The following is a 17,301-nucleotide window of genomic DNA, read 5'->3' as shown; positions in this document are numbered from 1 at the left end:
CACTTTGTGGTTTTTCCACTATGTTGAAGCTCCAGTGAAATCACAAAATAGAACAGAGGGCATACAGGCCCCAGTGCATTATCCTCCATATAAATCTTTATTAAGTAAAAGGTTAAGTATTATACTCACAAATGCACGCATGTATCACAGCTTATAACAGCAGCAGCTTTAGGTCTGCATTGAGACATAGCTCATAACAGATAAAATGTCCAACAGTGCAGCTGAGGAAGAGGCGAGTCCTTGAAATGCGTTAGCCTGCTGTACTGTTGGACTTTTGATCAGTTATGTGCTATGTCTCATCGTGGACCTAAAGCTGCTGCTGTGCATTCAGACTTCCCTGGTCTCTTGAGAGCAGCAAGGCGTGACTTATCCAAATAAACCAGGATGAGAGTCTAGGCAACAACCACATTTGGGCCCACTTCTAAGCGTAGAGAGATGTATGTTTAGGACCTTGTTGAAGCTGCAGTATCTGGGTCTAATCTTGTTCCTTCAAGAGGGAAAACTTTTGACACTCTATTATCCTATTCCTTTTTGTATTCCAGTAGCTGTCTGTCTTGTCAATTTTGCATGAGAGTCATAAGTCCGATAGCCTCTTTTGAGGCAGTGCCATTTGCGCATTTTCCCTTTACTCCGCTACAATGCAACATTCTGTCAGCATGGGGCAAGTTGATCTGATCACTGCACAGACAAATTCATTGATCGTGAGGACCAGCTTGTCCCTGGCTGTCTCTACATCACTGGACCAACCAATCCAGATTCGGATGGACATTGCAGTGGTGTACATCAATTATCAGGGAGGAACCAGAAGCCTTGCTGTGGCAAGATAGGTAGATTGGATTTTGTCCTGGGCAGAACTTTACATTCCATCCTTGTCTGCTGCCATATACATTCTAGGCGTGGATGTTAGTCAGGCACATTTCTTCAGAAGGCAGCATCTGGATCCAGGGGAGAGGATCCTACCCATGGAGTTGTTTTAGAACTTGAGTTGCACTGGGCACACTGGATGTGGACCTTCTGGCCCCCAGGTTTAACAACTATCTGGACAGGTTTATCTCTAGGTACAGGTTTCCTCTATTGGAAGCAGTATTGCTCTGGTGGCTCCATGGGATCAGTAGATCCTGATCTATGTGTTTCCTCCCCTGAAACTTCTTACCCATCTCCTTCATAAAATCAAGATGGAGGGCATTCCAGTGATCCTCTTTGCTTCGGACTGGCCCAGGTGGGTGTGGTATTCTGGATTGATATGACTCCTGGCAGAGGCTCCATGAGCTCTACAAGATCATTTGAATCTTATGCCCCAGGACCAATTTGCCATTCTGCTTCACGGTCTCGGGATTACATACTTCACTTGGTGGGAGTCTCAGGTCTTCCACTCTAGTAGTTTCTTTACGGGATGAGGTCGGTCCTTCCCTGGCTGTCAGCACTATCAGGGTTAGGTTTCTGTCCTTTCCATTTTGTTTCATAGATATGGCCTCTCACACTTTAAGACCTTTGTAGAGGGGATCTCCCAAGTAGCTCTATGTGGCTCCATGGGATCTGAATCTGGTTCTCTCTGCACTTCAGAAACAACTGTTTGAACCCATGAGTGACATTTATTTTCTCTCACAGGGTAGTGTGTTTTGTAGACATTACCTCTGTGAGGCGAGTGTCTGTACAGGTGGCTTATCCTATGAGGAACCCTTTATGGTTCTGCATAAGCACAAGGTGTTCTTGAGACCCAGGACTTCCTACTTGATTAGGGTAGTTTGTCTTTAACGTCAATGAGGACATTGTTGTTCCATCCTTTTGTCCAGTTCCAGATCACAAAAAGGAAATCTCCCTCCACTGTCTGGATTTGTGGTTCAGTCACTGCTTTTTTCAGGAAGACAGATTCCCTCTTTTTTTAATCCCTGATGAGACCAGCTTCTCGTTCTAACATCTTTAGGTGGCTTAGGCAGCCCATCATCCAAGTTAAGTCTACATGATTGGGTTCCACCTTTTTCTGTTATGGTGTGTACCCTACTAGATCTGTAAGTAATTTTTGGGCTTTTTGGTAACAACGATCCCCAGATTTGCAAAGCTGTCATCTGGTTTTATGTTCACACGTTCTTTGAAGCTCTACCAGGTTGATGTTGCATCTCATCTGATGCCAGCTTAGGGCTTAAGGTCCTTCAGACAGCTTCAGACAGCTCTTGAAACTGTAGACAACGAATTTACTGCTGTTTTGCTGGGCCTGTTCATGTTTGTTTGCTGTGTTGCCTATTTCTGGATTGCTTTTGGTCCTCCCAAAGGTTAAAGACTCCCTGTGTCCCTCAATAGACAAGAAAGAAAATAGGATTTTTTGTACTCGCTGTAAAATCCTTTTCTTGAAGTCCATTGAATAACACAAGTCCTACCCTTCTGAGCTTATGACCATGCTCTCGGGACTGGTTTGCTACAAAACGGAGGCATGCTGGTAGTGGGAGGGGTTGCTCTGGGCTGGTCTACAGTTTTTTTCTTTTTGCCAGTGTGCAATCCTCCTGTAAGCGACTGGCAGTATAACCTAAAGCATTTGACCCATGCACAGCCCCACTGCACGGGAAAATAAACATTTTGCCTTGAGTTCTACATTAAAGGCATTGTGTCCTTCAGTGGACTCTAAGGCCCCTTTCACACTGGGGCTGTTTGCAGGCGTTATTGCGCTAAAAATACCGCCTGCAAACCGCCCCAAAACAGCCTCCGCTGTTTGTTCAGTGTGAAAGCCAGAGGGCTTTCACACTGAAGCGGTGCGCTGGCAGGAGAAGAAAAAATTTCCTGTCAGCCGCATCTTTGGAGCGGTGAAGGAGCGGTGTATTCACCGCTCCTGCCCATTGAAATCAATGGGACAGCGCGGCTATACTGCGGCAATACCGCGGCTATAGCCGTGCTATACGAGTGGATTTAACCTTTTTTCAGCTGCCAGCGGGGGGGGGTTTAAACCGAACCGCTAGCGGCCGAATACCGCGGTAAAACAGCGCTAAAAATAGCGCTGTTTTACCGCCGACGCCCCCTACCGCCCCGGTGTGAAAGGGGCCTAAGAAATTCTATGGTGAGTACAAAAAGCCTATTTTTGTCTGAAGTTGCAATTTTAGGAAACTTGTTTACAATTGTGCATTTTTTGTGCAGTTAGCCCTTTTACTCTTAGGCTCGGTTCACACTGGGGCGACTTGGGATCCGACTTGTACGCCCTCAAGTCGCCCCAAGTCGCCCCAGAAATAGTTTTGATGGGAGTTAACGCTAGTGTCTTAATAGACACTACTGAAGTCGCTCCGACTTCAGAGCGTACTCCCTGTATTACTTTGATCCGACTTGGTAGGCGACCTGTACCATAGAAATCAATGGAAGTCGCCTCCAAGTCGGATCTCTCTGTAAAGTCAAGCGACTTTGCAGGGAAAACCCCTCCCTCCCCCCCTCCCTCCCAGAGAGCTGATTGGCCACAGGCGAAGTCGCCTGTCATGGAGGCGACTTCAAGTCGCCTCGTAATTTGCCGAAGTCGCGTCGGAGTTGCGTCGAAGTCGCGTCGAGGTCGCGTCGAAGCCGCCGTGCAAAGTCGCGCTAAAGTCGTGTTGCCCATGTGTGAACCGACCCTTAGGGTTTAATCCAATATGTTTTTTTCTTTCCTCTATTACCTTCCACTTTTGCAAGTTAAAATAGTAAAAGTTATTTAAATAATGTACCAATTTGTACATTCTCATTCTTTATGTAATCTAACCTACACTATATTACCAAAAGTATTGGGACACATGAACTTTAATGGCATCCCAGTCTTAGTCTGTAGGGTTACAACTTCAACTCCTCTGGGAAGGCTGTCCACAAGGTTTAGGAGTGTGTCTATGGGAATGTTTGACCATTCTTCCAGTAGCACATTTAAGAGGTCAGGCACTGAAGGCCTGGCTTGCAGTCTCTGCTCTAATTCATCCCAAAGGTGTTCTATCAGGTTGAGGTCAGGACTCTGTGCAGGCCAGTCAAGTTCCTCCACCCCAAACTCACTCATCTCATGTCTTTATTGACCTTGCTTTGTGCACTGATCCAAATCATTTGGTGGAGGGGGGATTATGGTCTGGGGTTGTTTTTCAGGAGTTGGGCTAGGCCCCGTAGTTCCAGTGAAGGGAACTCTTAAGTTGTCAGCATACTAAGACATTTTGGACAATTTCATGCTCCCAGCCTTGGGACAGTTTGGGGATGGCCCCTTCCTGTTCCAACATGTCTGCTCACCAGTGCACAAAGCAAGGTTCATAAAGACATGGATGAGCGAGTTTGGGGTAGAGGAACTTGACTGGCCTGAACAGAGTCCTAACTCAACCCGATAGAACACCTTAGGGATTAATTAGAATGGTCAAACATTCCCATAGACACACTCCTAAACCTTGTGGACAGCTTTCCAAGAAGAGTTGAAGCTGTTATAGCTGCAAAGGGTGGGCCAACTCAATATCGAACCCTACTGACTAAAGGCACGTACACATGGTACGATTGTTGGCCAACCGAGCGTCTGATTTTTGTCTTAAGGGCGTGTGCTAGGATCTTGTCTTGCATACTAATGCCCCGTACACACGGTCAATATCAGAAGAATGGAGGTTCTAAAGAATCTGCTATACACCAGCCAACACCCCAATCTTGAATATGGTACAAATTTTGTACCGTACACGCGGTCGCAATTTCCGACGGAAAATGTTCGATGGGAGCCTTTTGTCGGAAATTCCATCGGAATTTCCGTTGCACAAAATTTGAGATCTGGTTCTCAAATTTTCCGACAACAAAATCAGTTTGCGTAAATTCCGATCGTGTGTACACAATTCCGACACACAAAGTGCCACGCATGCTTGGAATCAAGCAGAAGAGCAGCACTGGCTATTGAACTTCATTTTTCTCGACCCGTCGTACGTGTTGTATGTCACCATGTTCTTGACGTTCGGAATTTCAGACCAACTTTGTGTGACCATGTGTATGCAAGACAAGTTTGAGCCAACATCCGTCAGAAAAAAACATGGATTTTGTTGTTGGAATGCGTGTGTACGAGGCATAACAGTGCACAATTGTCGTGCAACAAACACGAACGTAGTGACGTACTACGAGGAATTTCAGCTCTTTAGTGCCACCCTTTGGACCCCTTCTGCTAATTTCGTGTTTGGTGAGCATTGATTCCAGAGCATGCGTGCTTGTACCTTCGACTTTTGTGTGACAGATTTCCATACTGACCGTACAAAAATCTGACAACAGACTGTTGTCCGCCGAAAATTTACTAGCCTGTCATCCGACATTTGTTGGCCGAAAGTTGGACAACAATTGTCAAAAGGAGCATACTAATGGTAAGATTTTAGGACAACAGTCTGTGAACAGACAATCCCCTTCCAACAATCGCATTGCGTATACGAGGCTTTAGAAGGGATGCCATTAAAGTTCATGTGCGTGTAAAGGCAGGCGTTTACATAGTGTACTTGTGAAGAGACAGGTAGAATAACAATCCAGCAGTCTGCTTCTGTCTCATTCAGATGGTGAGAGTTTTTCCTAACAGGTCGTTATTTTTTGTTTGCTAGGCGTGACTATGAGACCAGACCTTACAGGCTGCAGCTGTTGTCTCAGATCCGAGCACACGGCCATAGAAATGATCCTGACTGGGTACCAGAACCCGAATCTCCCATAGACTATTGCTATGTCCGTCCTGCCCACATCCCCACCATCAATGCCATATGTCAGCAATTTTTCTGGCCAGGTAAGACGACAAGTTTGTATGTCTGTTTTTAGTTTTCCGATACACCTTTGCATGTGCACATCTTACATGACGAAGAAATATGGTGGTTGAGGCTGTATATTTAAAGTGTATGTCCAGAAAGCGTTTTATTTTTTGGGGTTTTGGGAAAAGTAGCAAAGGATTAGAACCCCTGTTGGGTTTTTACTACTTTCTCTGTTCGAGAGCGGTTCCCTTCACTTTCTACCTTGATGAAAACAAACAGTATCCCCAAAATGGAAGTGAGGGAAATTCTGTAACAAGGACACAAGCGGCAATTAACCACTACCAGACCGCCGCACGCCGATGTACGTCCCTACTTTGAGGACAGATATCGTTGTTATGGCAGGAGCTAACTGCCTTAACCCCGGTATCCCTGTGTTCAGCCAGCGGTCTGGTACAAGATAAAAGTTGTCTCTGTGGCGGATTCACCGCAAGATCACTTTTATCAGCGGCGGGAGAGGGCCCTCCCACCTCAATCCGGTGCCCTCCGCCGCTTACTGGAGCCGGCAGCAGCGGCGGAGGCGATCGGAACCTTCCTGTGGCTGTGCATGCAGATGAGTGAGGGGAAGATGGCCCCCACCCATCTCCATGACACTGCAGGGTGGTCACAACGTCACTTCCGCACACAGCTCTTAAAGGGACTTTTTTTTTCATTTTTTTAAATTACATTTTTTTTTTGTTTGTTTGTTTTGCATTTTAGTGTAAATATGAGATCTGAGGTCTTTTTGACCCCAGATCTCATATTTAAGAGGTCCTGTCATGCTGTTTACATTCCTTGTAATAGGAATAAAAGTGACACAATTTATATATTTTTTTAAAACAGTGTAATAAGAAAAAAAAAAAAAAATTTAAACGCGCCCTGTCCCGCCAAGCTTGCGTGCAGAAGCGAACGCATACGTGAGTAGCGCCTGCATATGAAAACGGTGTTCAATCCACACATGTGAGGTATCGCCGCGATCGGTAGAGCGAGAGCAATAATTCTAGCTCTACCTTCTCTGTAACGCAAAACATACAACCGGTACAATTTTTTAAATGTCGCCTATGGAAATTTTTAAGGGTAAAAGTTTGTCGCCATTCCACGAGCGGGCGCAATTTTGAAGCGTGACATGTTGAGTGTCAATTTACTTGGCGTAACATTATCTTTCACAATATAAAAAAAAAAATGGGCTAACTTTACTGTTGTCTTATTTTTTAATTTAAAAAAAAGTGTATTTTTTCAAAAAAACGTGCGCTTGTAAGACCGCTGTGCAAATACGGTGTGACAGAAAGTATTGCAACGACCACCATTTTATTCTCTAGGGTGTTAGAAAAAAATGTATAATGTTTGGGGGTTCTAAGTAATTTTCTAGCAAAAAAAAAACTGTTTTTACTTGTAAACAACATATCTAAAAAAGAGGCCCGGTCTTAAAGTGGTTAAAAGCCGATGGGGCTTTAGTTTTCAGTACTCTACTCAAAGAGTTTCCTGTGTAACCCAGGCTAGCTGTGAAAGTGGTTTGGATCTTTTCTCCCCCACTCTTTTCAGTACTAAAAATACATGTTTTGGCAGGACATACATCTCATTTAAGCCAACAAGGAAACTAACCTCTCCAGAAGGAGGTCAGAAAATGCAATTTTTGCATTTTTGAAATGACTTTTGTCCATTAAAGAAGCTTTGCACAGGGTCCCTCTGTTGGCAAACAAAGTAATGATCTGTAGTGTGAAAGGTTTGCCCAGTTGCCAGAAAACACAGGTGTGGTCTGTAGATACCTGTTAGTTTTTGTCTGTTATGAAGTCAATGACAATGTAATTTCTTTTCTTTTCTTTTTTTTTTTTCTTTTTCTTGTGTCCAGGCATTGATGTCTCTGAATGTCTCCAGTATCCGGATTTCAGTGTGGTAGTTCTGTACAAGAAGGTCGTTGTTGCCTTTGGCTTTATGGTGCCCGATGTGAAGTATAACGAGGCATACATTTCATTTCTGTTTGTCCATCCAGAGTGGAGGCGATCTGGAATTGCCACATTTATGATTTACCATCTCATTCAGGTAACCAGCATTGAGTGCTAACTTACAATTCCATAGACCTTTTACGGATGTCATGTTGGATTCCTTGTTCCATTGGAAGGAACCATCTTGTTGGCTCAACCAAATTTAATTTAACCACTTCAGCTCTGGAAGGTTTACCCCTCTTCATGACCAGGCCATTTTTTCTGTGCTATAAACAAAAAAATAATCGACAATTTAAAAAAATAAAAACAATATATTTTACTTTCTGCTATAAAACACATTCAATAAAAAATGTAAAAAATCAAATTTCTTCATCAGCATATGCCAATATGTATTCTGCTCCATATTTTTTGGTAACAAAAAATCCCAAAAAGCGTATATTGATTTGTTTGCGCAAAAGTTGTAGCATCTACAAACTCTGGGTTTTTTTTTTTTTACTAGTAATGGTGACGATCAGTGACTTACAGCGGGACTTCGATATTGCAGTGGACAGTCGGGACACTGACACTGTCTGCTGTACCCGCCAACCAGCTCCCACTGTGTTTAATCACAGCGGGCCGCTGGCGACACGTGACCCAAACCCAAAAGTGCTGGATCACGTACAGGAGAGCTGCCGTATAGTACAGTACAGGTGTGCTCCAAAAATTGGCTACATATTGTCAGGAAATGTGCTTTGTGTATTTTTTCTTTTATTGTGAGCTGCAGAAGGTCATGAAATTGAAGGGGTTCGGTCACCTGCCCATACAGCAAAGTAAACTCACCGAGCCACACTCCCCCACCACCCTCCCCTACCACCTTCCCACTGCCGGAGTCCACCCAGTGTGAGCTCCCATGTAAGATGGTGTCAGAGCTGACCAGGGTGGATGACGCCACTGCCTGTCCCCACGTGATGGTGTTTGGGGTTGGTGATTGGCCGCTCATGCCTGAGCACTGTCACACAGGGGAGGTCACAGGCTCCACCATACTTGGAAGCTCTGCTCTATTAGGACAATGGGCCAAAGGCTCTGACTGACCATGGATTGATGATTATAACTTCTGGAGAAAGGACATTGTCACTTTCATTTAGGCTGGGTGCACACCATTGCGAATTGGCTGCGGGTTCCTCACATCCAATTCTCAATAGCAGGAGATTTTGACTGGCTCCCTATGGAGCCGGTTCACGTATCTCCGATGAAAAAAAATTTGGGCTGAAATTGGACCTGAAACTGTGAACCAGGACACACCGGACCACTGCTGAGAGCCACATGCGGCGATGGTGTGAACCCAACCTTAGTCTGTTAAAGGTTGAAAATAAGTTCCCAGATTCACCATCTGGACATTTGAGATAATGTAAAGTTTATCACAGAATCCGAATACTTTCGGTGCAATGACCAGTTGTGTCCACAGCACAGCAGCAAGAGCATTCTCCTCCTTCCCAAACACTTGTTCAACTGGTTTGATTTAATAGTCCTACCACATCAAAACAAACACCTGTTTCCAAAAAAGGTAAAGGAAAACTATAGTGAAAGAATTTCTTACTTTGCAATTACTTACCATGCTGACTTGACCTTCTTGGGAAAATGCTAACTGCCTGGCTGTCATCCACTTCAGTGTGGATAAAGATTATTGGTTACATTTGTTTGTATATATTATGTATATATATTTGATTTATAAATTTTGGTATTTGTAAGATACTTTGCATATGTTAACTATTATGCCTTTTTCTATTTATGTTACTAAGAATGGTTAAGTATCATAACGCAAGAGCAATTGAGATGCAAGTTGTGTATATCTCTTGATATTGTACCATTCAGAAAATGGAAAATTAAAAATAAGTCACTGGCCCAGAACAAGTGTGAAGCCAGTGAAGTGAAACCCTTGATCTGCATTTCTTTCAAGGTCATTGGCCTAAAGCAGTGGTCTTCAAACTGCTTACCTCTATCCGGCCCTTGGGACACTTTTTTTTTCAACTGACACCGGTGATAAGTCACTATTCCTTTCACTGACACCATCAATGGGGCACTATTCCTCTCACTGACACCATAAATGGGACACTATTCCTCTCACTGACACCATCAATAGGGCACTATTCCTCTCACTGACACCATCAATGGGGCACTATTCCTCTCACTGAAACCATAGATGGGGCACTATTCCTTTCACTGACACCATCAATGGGGCACTATTCCTCTCACTGACACCATCAATGGGGCACTATTCCTCTCACTGAAACCATAGATGGGGCACTATTCCTCTCACTGAAACCATAGATGGGGCACTATTCCTCTCACTGAAACCATAGATGGGGCACTATTCCTCTCACTGAAACCATAGATGGGGCACTATTCCTCTCACTGAAACCATAGATGGGGCACTATTCCTCTCACTGAAACCATAGATGGGGCACTATTCCTCTCACTGACACCATCAATGGGGCACTATTCCTCTCACTGAAACCATAGATGGGGCACTATTCCTCTCACTGAAACCATAGATGGGGCACTATTCCTCTCGCTGGCACCATTGATGGGCCACTATTCCTCCTGCTAAAACCACTGATGGGGCAGTCTATACTCCCTCTGATGCCGGGACATTTTCTATTCACCGGCAACAGTCCGGCCCCCCTAAAGACTGAAGGACAGTAAACTGGCCCTTTGGAGACCCTTGGCCTAAAGCATTGAATCCAGGGGGTCAGCCTAAAAGCAAGGCGAATAGCATTGTCATGAGTACAGTAGCGCATACATATTTCCCTCATTGATTGATTCAGTGTCAATCAATACAAGTTTCCTTGTAGTGATTCACACTGTTGCGTTGCGGTAATAGAAGTTACCACAACATGCTGTGGTGCCATTCATTCTGATTGGTACCCCAATGCACCAGTGCTGCAGCATTATTACACTACAGTGCGTCGTGGTGTGCTGCATTGCTAAAAATGGTGCATGCACTTTCTTTGCATGTGGTACGTTAGGCAGTCTGTTCAAATTACTGGGCTACTGAAATAAATATGGGGTGGTTTTAGATACGCCCTATTTATTATAAAGATGTATTAACTTGTCTAGTCCTATAATTAGCTAATCTAGCAAAGCTCAGATAAAGTGAACGGTGATGATATAACAACAATATTAGCTGTAAAAGTAAATACACTGCTTAAATAAGCAAGGAGCTCATTTATTATAAAGAAAGTGGAAATGCTAACATAAAAACACTAAAAGTAGACTTCAGAGCAAATAAAACAAAAGAAAATAGATGATACTTTACGTAAGGGCATCCTCTGTATTCAGTATCTTCAGCTGGGCTCAGTGGGCAAGAGGAAGTTATTCAAGCCGGCCAGTACTTTTTAAACTGCACTCAGACACCACCCACACAACACCCACTGCCAGCCTATCTCAGCGTTCTGACAAATGAAAATCGATAAGAGGCAGTCCTTCTTCTGCCCATCCTCCGAGAAGCATGATGTGTTGTCCACTAGGGGCAGCATTTGTCCACAAATCAACACTATTTGTCCCAGGTCATCCTTCAGTAACAGCTGGCCTCTGATGTTGGTGTAACTCAGGAAATCAGTCGTTTTTAACAGCAGCTGACCCTTAAAGCTTTTTTTTGCAGTCATGGTAATCAGGCACTTCAATCTTCATTACACCAGGTGGTTTGAAGCCAAGCTCTCATAACCCGTACTCCCCTGTCAGTGGGTATACGTGAAGGTTCTGATATGCATTCTTCAGTTACATAGCCCTAATGAATAAACCTGCTGTAATGGCATTCCAGGCTGCCCCCAACAGTGTCAAGACTAGGTATAATCCGATTTCATAGTTCAGAAACATCTTACATTATGAAAAATAAAACATGTTGCCCTCCAACTATGGTTGCCACCTCAAACCCTTTAAACCCGAACACATCTGAATTACACAGGTTCTGAGGCTAATTTAATGCAGACAAGGCAACAAGTGAGTTTAATTATCACCCTAATCAGCCACAGAACCTGTGTAATTCATATGTGTTTGGTTTTAAAGGGATGAGGTGGCAACCCTACTTCCAACAGCTACCTTTTATGCAACTCATGTTAAATATGAGACATAATGGGGTTGATTTACTAAAACTGGAGAGTGCAAAATCTGGTGCAGCTGTATAGAAACCAATCAGCTTACAGTTTTTTTTGTTAAAGCTTAATTGTACAAGCTGCAGTTAGAAGCTGATTGGCTACCATGGACAGCTGTACCAGATTTTGGTAAATCAACCTCACTGCGTTTGAATGCACTGCCTAAATCTGAACGGGCCCTTAAAGTGGAACCTTTCTGTAATTTTACAGTTGGAAAAATGTGTCATAAGAGAGTTGCAGCAGAATAGAACTAAATTTTGCAATCGGTTATTAGTGAAGAATTGTGGTGAAATGTGTTGTGTTAGTGCTGTGTACTCTCATTGCCTTTGTGTTCCACTTTCTCATAATCTGTTCTTTATTACACTCTTTCTGACAGACCTGTATGGGGAAGGACGTTACTCTACACGTGTCTGCAAACAATCCAGCAATGTTGCTCTACCAGAAGTTTGGATTCAAGACAGAAGAGTACATCCTTGATTTCTATGACAAGTACTACCCCGTAGATAGCAAAGAGTGCAAACATGCCTTCTTCCTGCGCCTGCGGAGGTGATGATACATGGATTATGTTTTCGAAGAGACCTTTGTGAACTCCCTTTTTTTTTCTTTTTAAAACCAGCTGCCTATCCAAACAGTACATGGTGATAACTGTATTCTATTTCTGTCTGTATGGATGGGGTAATACATCTAAAAACGACTTTTCACTATAGCTACTTGTGTTAAACTGGGGGAAACCATTTTTTTGGAACAGTAAAAAGTCCTCGGCGAAGCTGAGATTGCAGTTTTTACGTGTTTTCATGAACTGTTTCTATTACATTTGGAAGACTGTAGGAGGAAATGGATATCCATGTGGCAATAGGAATACTTCCATAACTGCAGCTTGGACTGTACAGTGGATCTGAACTCAAATAAGTGAAGATTTGCTATGTTATTTTCTGAAATTCCTATTGAAAAAAACAGCAGTGCACTTCTTGGTATAAGAGGGTGCCTAAGCACACCTGTGCATTTATCCCCATATCAGTATATCTTCAGTGATCTAAAGCTGAATATACACATGCAGGTATTGTTTTCGTTCAACAGGTTACACTTGACCACCCATAGAGCAGAGCCAGCTGTGTCCTTGTTTTGTCTGCATAAATTGAGTAGACACTGTCCTGTCGCCCGCCCGCCCTCCCGCTCGCTCTGCTCTGCCCAGCGGGGGGATCAGCGGACAGATCCCTTGCTGAGGAAAGCAGATTCAGGCCCGTGTGAAAGGGGCCTCACAGCAAGGGTAAGTGTGTGCGTGGCCCTTTTTACGTTACTGTGTGGGGTCTACAGAATATATAATAAACACTTGCTGGAGGACGCAGAAGGCAGGCCCTTAAATCATTTTGTGAGCATCTACCTATTTTCAAGCAGTAGTAAACTGCGACAAAGTTTAAAAAAAAAAATTAAAAACCACACGTGCTAGTATGCATCACATACTAGCACATTATGAAATACTTTCCTTAGAACAAAGCCCTCCAGTGGCACGCTGGCACAGCTAAGAGGGCTGACATTTTCCCCCGGTCTTTCTTCCGGGTTCGCAGGCTCAGGCGCTGTGAGTGCCTGGAATCGTGATGGCGTCCCTCCCACGTATGCGCGCGGGATTCATCGGTTTTGGCACGAAGCTCTGAAGGTCCAGACCTTCAGAGCGCATGCGCCGGTGGGGTTACTGGCTGCATCCATGGGAATAATCTAAACAGTGTATGTTTAGGAGATATTCATTTTACTTAGAGGTAAGCCTTATAGGCTTACTTATAGGTAAGACTCACAAAGCGGGCTTTGCTACCGCTTTCGTTAGAATGTAATGTACGATTACTCTCATTGTAGGATGATTAAATAGTGTTTGTTTTCTAGAGTTGTATTAATAAATAGTTATTTTCAAAAATTTAATTCAACAGCCTGTCTTCTTTTATTAAAGGATTTAAAGGATAGGTTCACCTTTAGTAACATGTCACATGTTCCACCTGTAGTTACAGTGTAAAATGTTACAATGCACCAGTCCTTGATTTCTACACACTTTAAAAACAGCGGGGCTCTGCCCACACAGCTGCGTCATTCATTCAATGGATGAACTACAAGTCCCATCTTCCACCACGGAAGAATGCTTTTAGTTATCAATGAGCTGTGAGTGCACTAGTGAGCACTCTCATAGTTCATTGACACTTTTTAAAGCTTTCAAACAGAGCACAGGCAGAAAGCTGCAGGAAGGAGCCTGACATTGCACCCATGATCTGTTGATCATGGGTGCAATGTCCACGCTTGAGAAAATAATAAATAAATGCATTTATTTATTTTTTTACCTGCAATAACATGTACATTTTATTTATTTATTTTTTTTTTTTTAAAGGGAACTTTGCCTTTTAATTCTGTATAAATAACCACATTTTGTATGTGAAGCTGTACTCACAGGTCTGTTGGCCACCACCTTGTCGTGTTGGTAGACATGGCACAACTGCACATGTGAACCACTTTTGGGGTGCATTGATCCATATCGAATGTGTGTAGCCACCATAAGAGATTGTAAGCTCTTCTGTCCATCTGTATCCTTCCCTAGTAGCTTGACACTAAACTCAAATTATTTTACATGAATCGTATCAACTATACCATTACTCAATAGTCTTACTAATGTTTTCAGACTTCTGTGTTTTTCCTGTGCACGATCCATTAATACAGCAGTCCCCAACATTTTTGACACCAGGGACCAGTTTCATAGCAGACAATTTTCCTCGAACGGGGGTGGGGGGTGCGCACATGTTAGGGGAGGATGGCGGTTGAGGTAGCCGGGGGGGGGGGGGGGGGGGGTTGGCTCAGGGGATATTCACAAAGTCTGTCCTCAGCCCCTTTCACACCACAACCCCCTTTACAGCACAGTCCCCTTCCCCCCTTTATATCAGTGTTCACAGTCCCCCTTTACATCACAGTTCCCCCTTTAAAGCAGTCCCACAGTGTCCTCAGTTCCCCTTCACATGACAGCCCCCCTTTACATTACAGTGCCCATTTAATTTATAGTGCAGTCCCCTTTAATTAATGTAACTGGGACTGCTCTGTAAGAGGGGCACTGTGATATAAAGGGGACTGTGCTGCAAAGGAGGCACTGTAATGTAAAGGGGGATGTAATGTAAAGGGGGACTGCATTGTAACAGTGCAGTCCCCTTTAATATTACAGTGCCCCTGCAGTCTGCCCCTTCTCCTGCTCAGGACTCCTACCTGCAGGGAAGAGGCTGTTAAGTCTGTGTGTCCTCTTCCAGCTCCTTCATCCGCCAGCCCGGCCGAAGATGTCATCCTATCAGCAGGGCAGGGGGCGGGAGGAGCTCTCCATTCCGATCTGCAGCTTCCCCCATCCCCTGCCCTGTTGTAGGATGACATTGTCGGCTGGATGGCAGAGGAGCCGGAAGAGGACATACGGCCATGGCCGCACAGCAGGAGGTGAGCAGCTACCGCAGTCTGTGATAACCCTGTGCAGACCCCGGTCGCCGCTCATCTCCTGCTGTATGGCCTTTGGGGGTGGGGGAACCCTGCACTAATGCACCTCACCAATACTAGTGTAGTCCCCGTATTTTTGATCACATGATCTGTTCTATGCTTACTACAATTCCCATAGAGCTGAATGAGATGTGCACAAAGCTGTGTCCACCTTGGGGGCAAGCACAAAAAGCGTGACTACATTCACATACACAGTGGGGGCTTGAAGAGCAAACGTAGCCACAGAACAGAAAGTCTGAGAATAGTTAAAAAAAAAAGCTGACATTTGAGAGATGAAATTAAGAAAGAGAAGATACAGTCTACTTATATTTAAACATTGCTTCTTTTTTTTTTAAATGTGAGCTTAGTGTCACTTTAATACAGGCCAAATACTCAAACTTTTCAGTGTCAGCTACCTTATTTCAACTGTAAAACGAACAAACTTGGAAAAAACCAAAGCAGCCTACAACCTGAATTTTCAGGCCATGTTCATACTGATGTGATTGAAGACATCACATGTGATTTGCACCAGATTCCTGTGCACATCACATGCAATGTCTGTGCTGTGCGATTTCAGCCATACAGTTTGTATGGCTGAAATCGCATACGCACCAAAATGGTGCAGAACCCCTTTTTTCTTCCGCACCTGAATCGCATTGCATGGGGATTCTGGCAATCTCACTGCGTTTTGTAATGTTTCAGGGTGTCCTTAAGATGACATTGACACCCTCAGCAGATCCGCATTGCATAAGTCCTGCATCGCATAAGCGTGAAAACAGACTTGGCCCTCGTTCGGGGGCGATTTGAAAGACATCTGTGCGGGTTCATGCACAAATATCTCTTGAAATTGCCCCCAAAGTTGCCAAAAGTAGTGCAGGAACCACTTTTGGAAATTAGTGCGGTGCCACAAAGTCGGCGTCGCACCAATTGTGACAGTGCTGTTGCCGGCAATAGGCTGCAATTTGGCATGCAATTTGACATGTTAAATTCCATGTCAAATCACACTGATGTGAATGGGGGCTTAATCAGAATTGCGAAATGATCACTGTTGGTGGCAGGTTGCCTGATCTGTTTGTTTTGTTTTTTTCTTCTTTTGTATCATAACGGAAGTCCTAATACTTTTAATTTTGATATGGTTTGATTCCAGGTGGTGGCTCCTGGAGATATGAGCTTTACTGCTCAGAATTCTATGGTGCCCATAGAGGCTTTTTTGCATGTATGGACCTCCAATCCAATCCTGGGTGCTCCCAAAATTGTGAATGCAAAGTGTGAACACACATCTTTTAGTACCGTGTCTGTCGTGTCTTGCATTTGCACTAGTCTACTTGCCCTCCAATAGATGGCACCTATAGAATTGCCATTCACAAAATTAAAGGAAAACAAAACAACAAAAATCACATTTATTTATTTGAGCTCCAGGTCTCTAGTCTCACAAACAATTCTTAAATGAACCAAGTGATTGACCGTTCGGATCGATTTGACACAGGCTTTATATGCTTAGTTAAATGGTACCCGAGCCTCGCAAAGAAGACTCAAGATCCTGCGAGGTTTTGCCTGTAATACGACCTCCAGGCGCTGGACCCTGTGAAGCGGAATCCTGGACACCACAGTGGTAAGGCATTCCTGCAGGTCTAAGGGAGTGGACCCTAAAAAAGAAAAGGGTACCCAGTCCTTGAAGGTACTCAAGTGACAGGAACCCATCGTGATGGGTGAAGTTTGGGCTCTTGGTTTCTAAGCTGCCCTGCGCCTGGATGGGTAAGTGTAACCCTTTTACTATTATTGTGGGGTGTCCCAGTGATTGTAACAATCAGTCAAGTTAGCTAGAGGCTGGACACCCATGTGCGGTGACCATACAGGGGAGTTTTTGGGCTAGCTGTGGGTGTTTGCAAAGTGTACCTTTTTTGCTTGTGTCTGGCTGTTTCTTACCTGTATGATGGCGCACGACGGTGCGTCATTTCGCCTTGGTTTACTATGGCACATGTGCGTTCACAAGAGTGCCACTGTGTTCAGCAGTTGTTTGGTGGCCATTGCGCACGTGCT

At 44.1% G+C, this 17,301-nt stretch overlaps 1 protein-coding gene across 2 annotated transcripts in view; it reads left to right on the top strand.

Moving 5' to 3' along the window:
• Positions 1 to 13,684, top strand: part of KAT14 (lysine acetyltransferase 14) — a 55,827-nt gene extending 42,143 nt beyond the window's left edge. For both annotated transcript variants that reach the window (XM_073628165.1, XM_073628163.1), the window contains 3 exons: positions 5,532 to 5,707; positions 7,555 to 7,745; positions 12,155 to 13,684. In XM_073628165.1, coding sequence (XP_073484266.1) covers positions 5,532 to 5,707; positions 7,555 to 7,745; positions 12,155 to 12,328 — 541 coding nt within the window. In that variant the 3' untranslated portion in view covers positions 12,329 to 13,684. The remainder of the gene's footprint in view (positions 1 to 5,531; positions 5,708 to 7,554; positions 7,746 to 12,154) is intronic.
• The last annotated feature ends 3,617 nt before the right edge of the window (positions 13,685 to 17,301 follow it).

The sequence above is a fragment of the Aquarana catesbeiana genome, linkage group LG04 (assembly GCF_042186555.1).
Source record: "Aquarana catesbeiana isolate 2022-GZ linkage group LG04, ASM4218655v1, whole genome shotgun sequence".
Lineage (NCBI taxonomy): Eukaryota > Metazoa > Chordata > Amphibia > Anura > Ranidae > Aquarana > Aquarana catesbeiana.
Note: the sequence above shows the minus strand (reverse complement) of the source record. Positions and strands in the feature narration are given on the sequence as shown.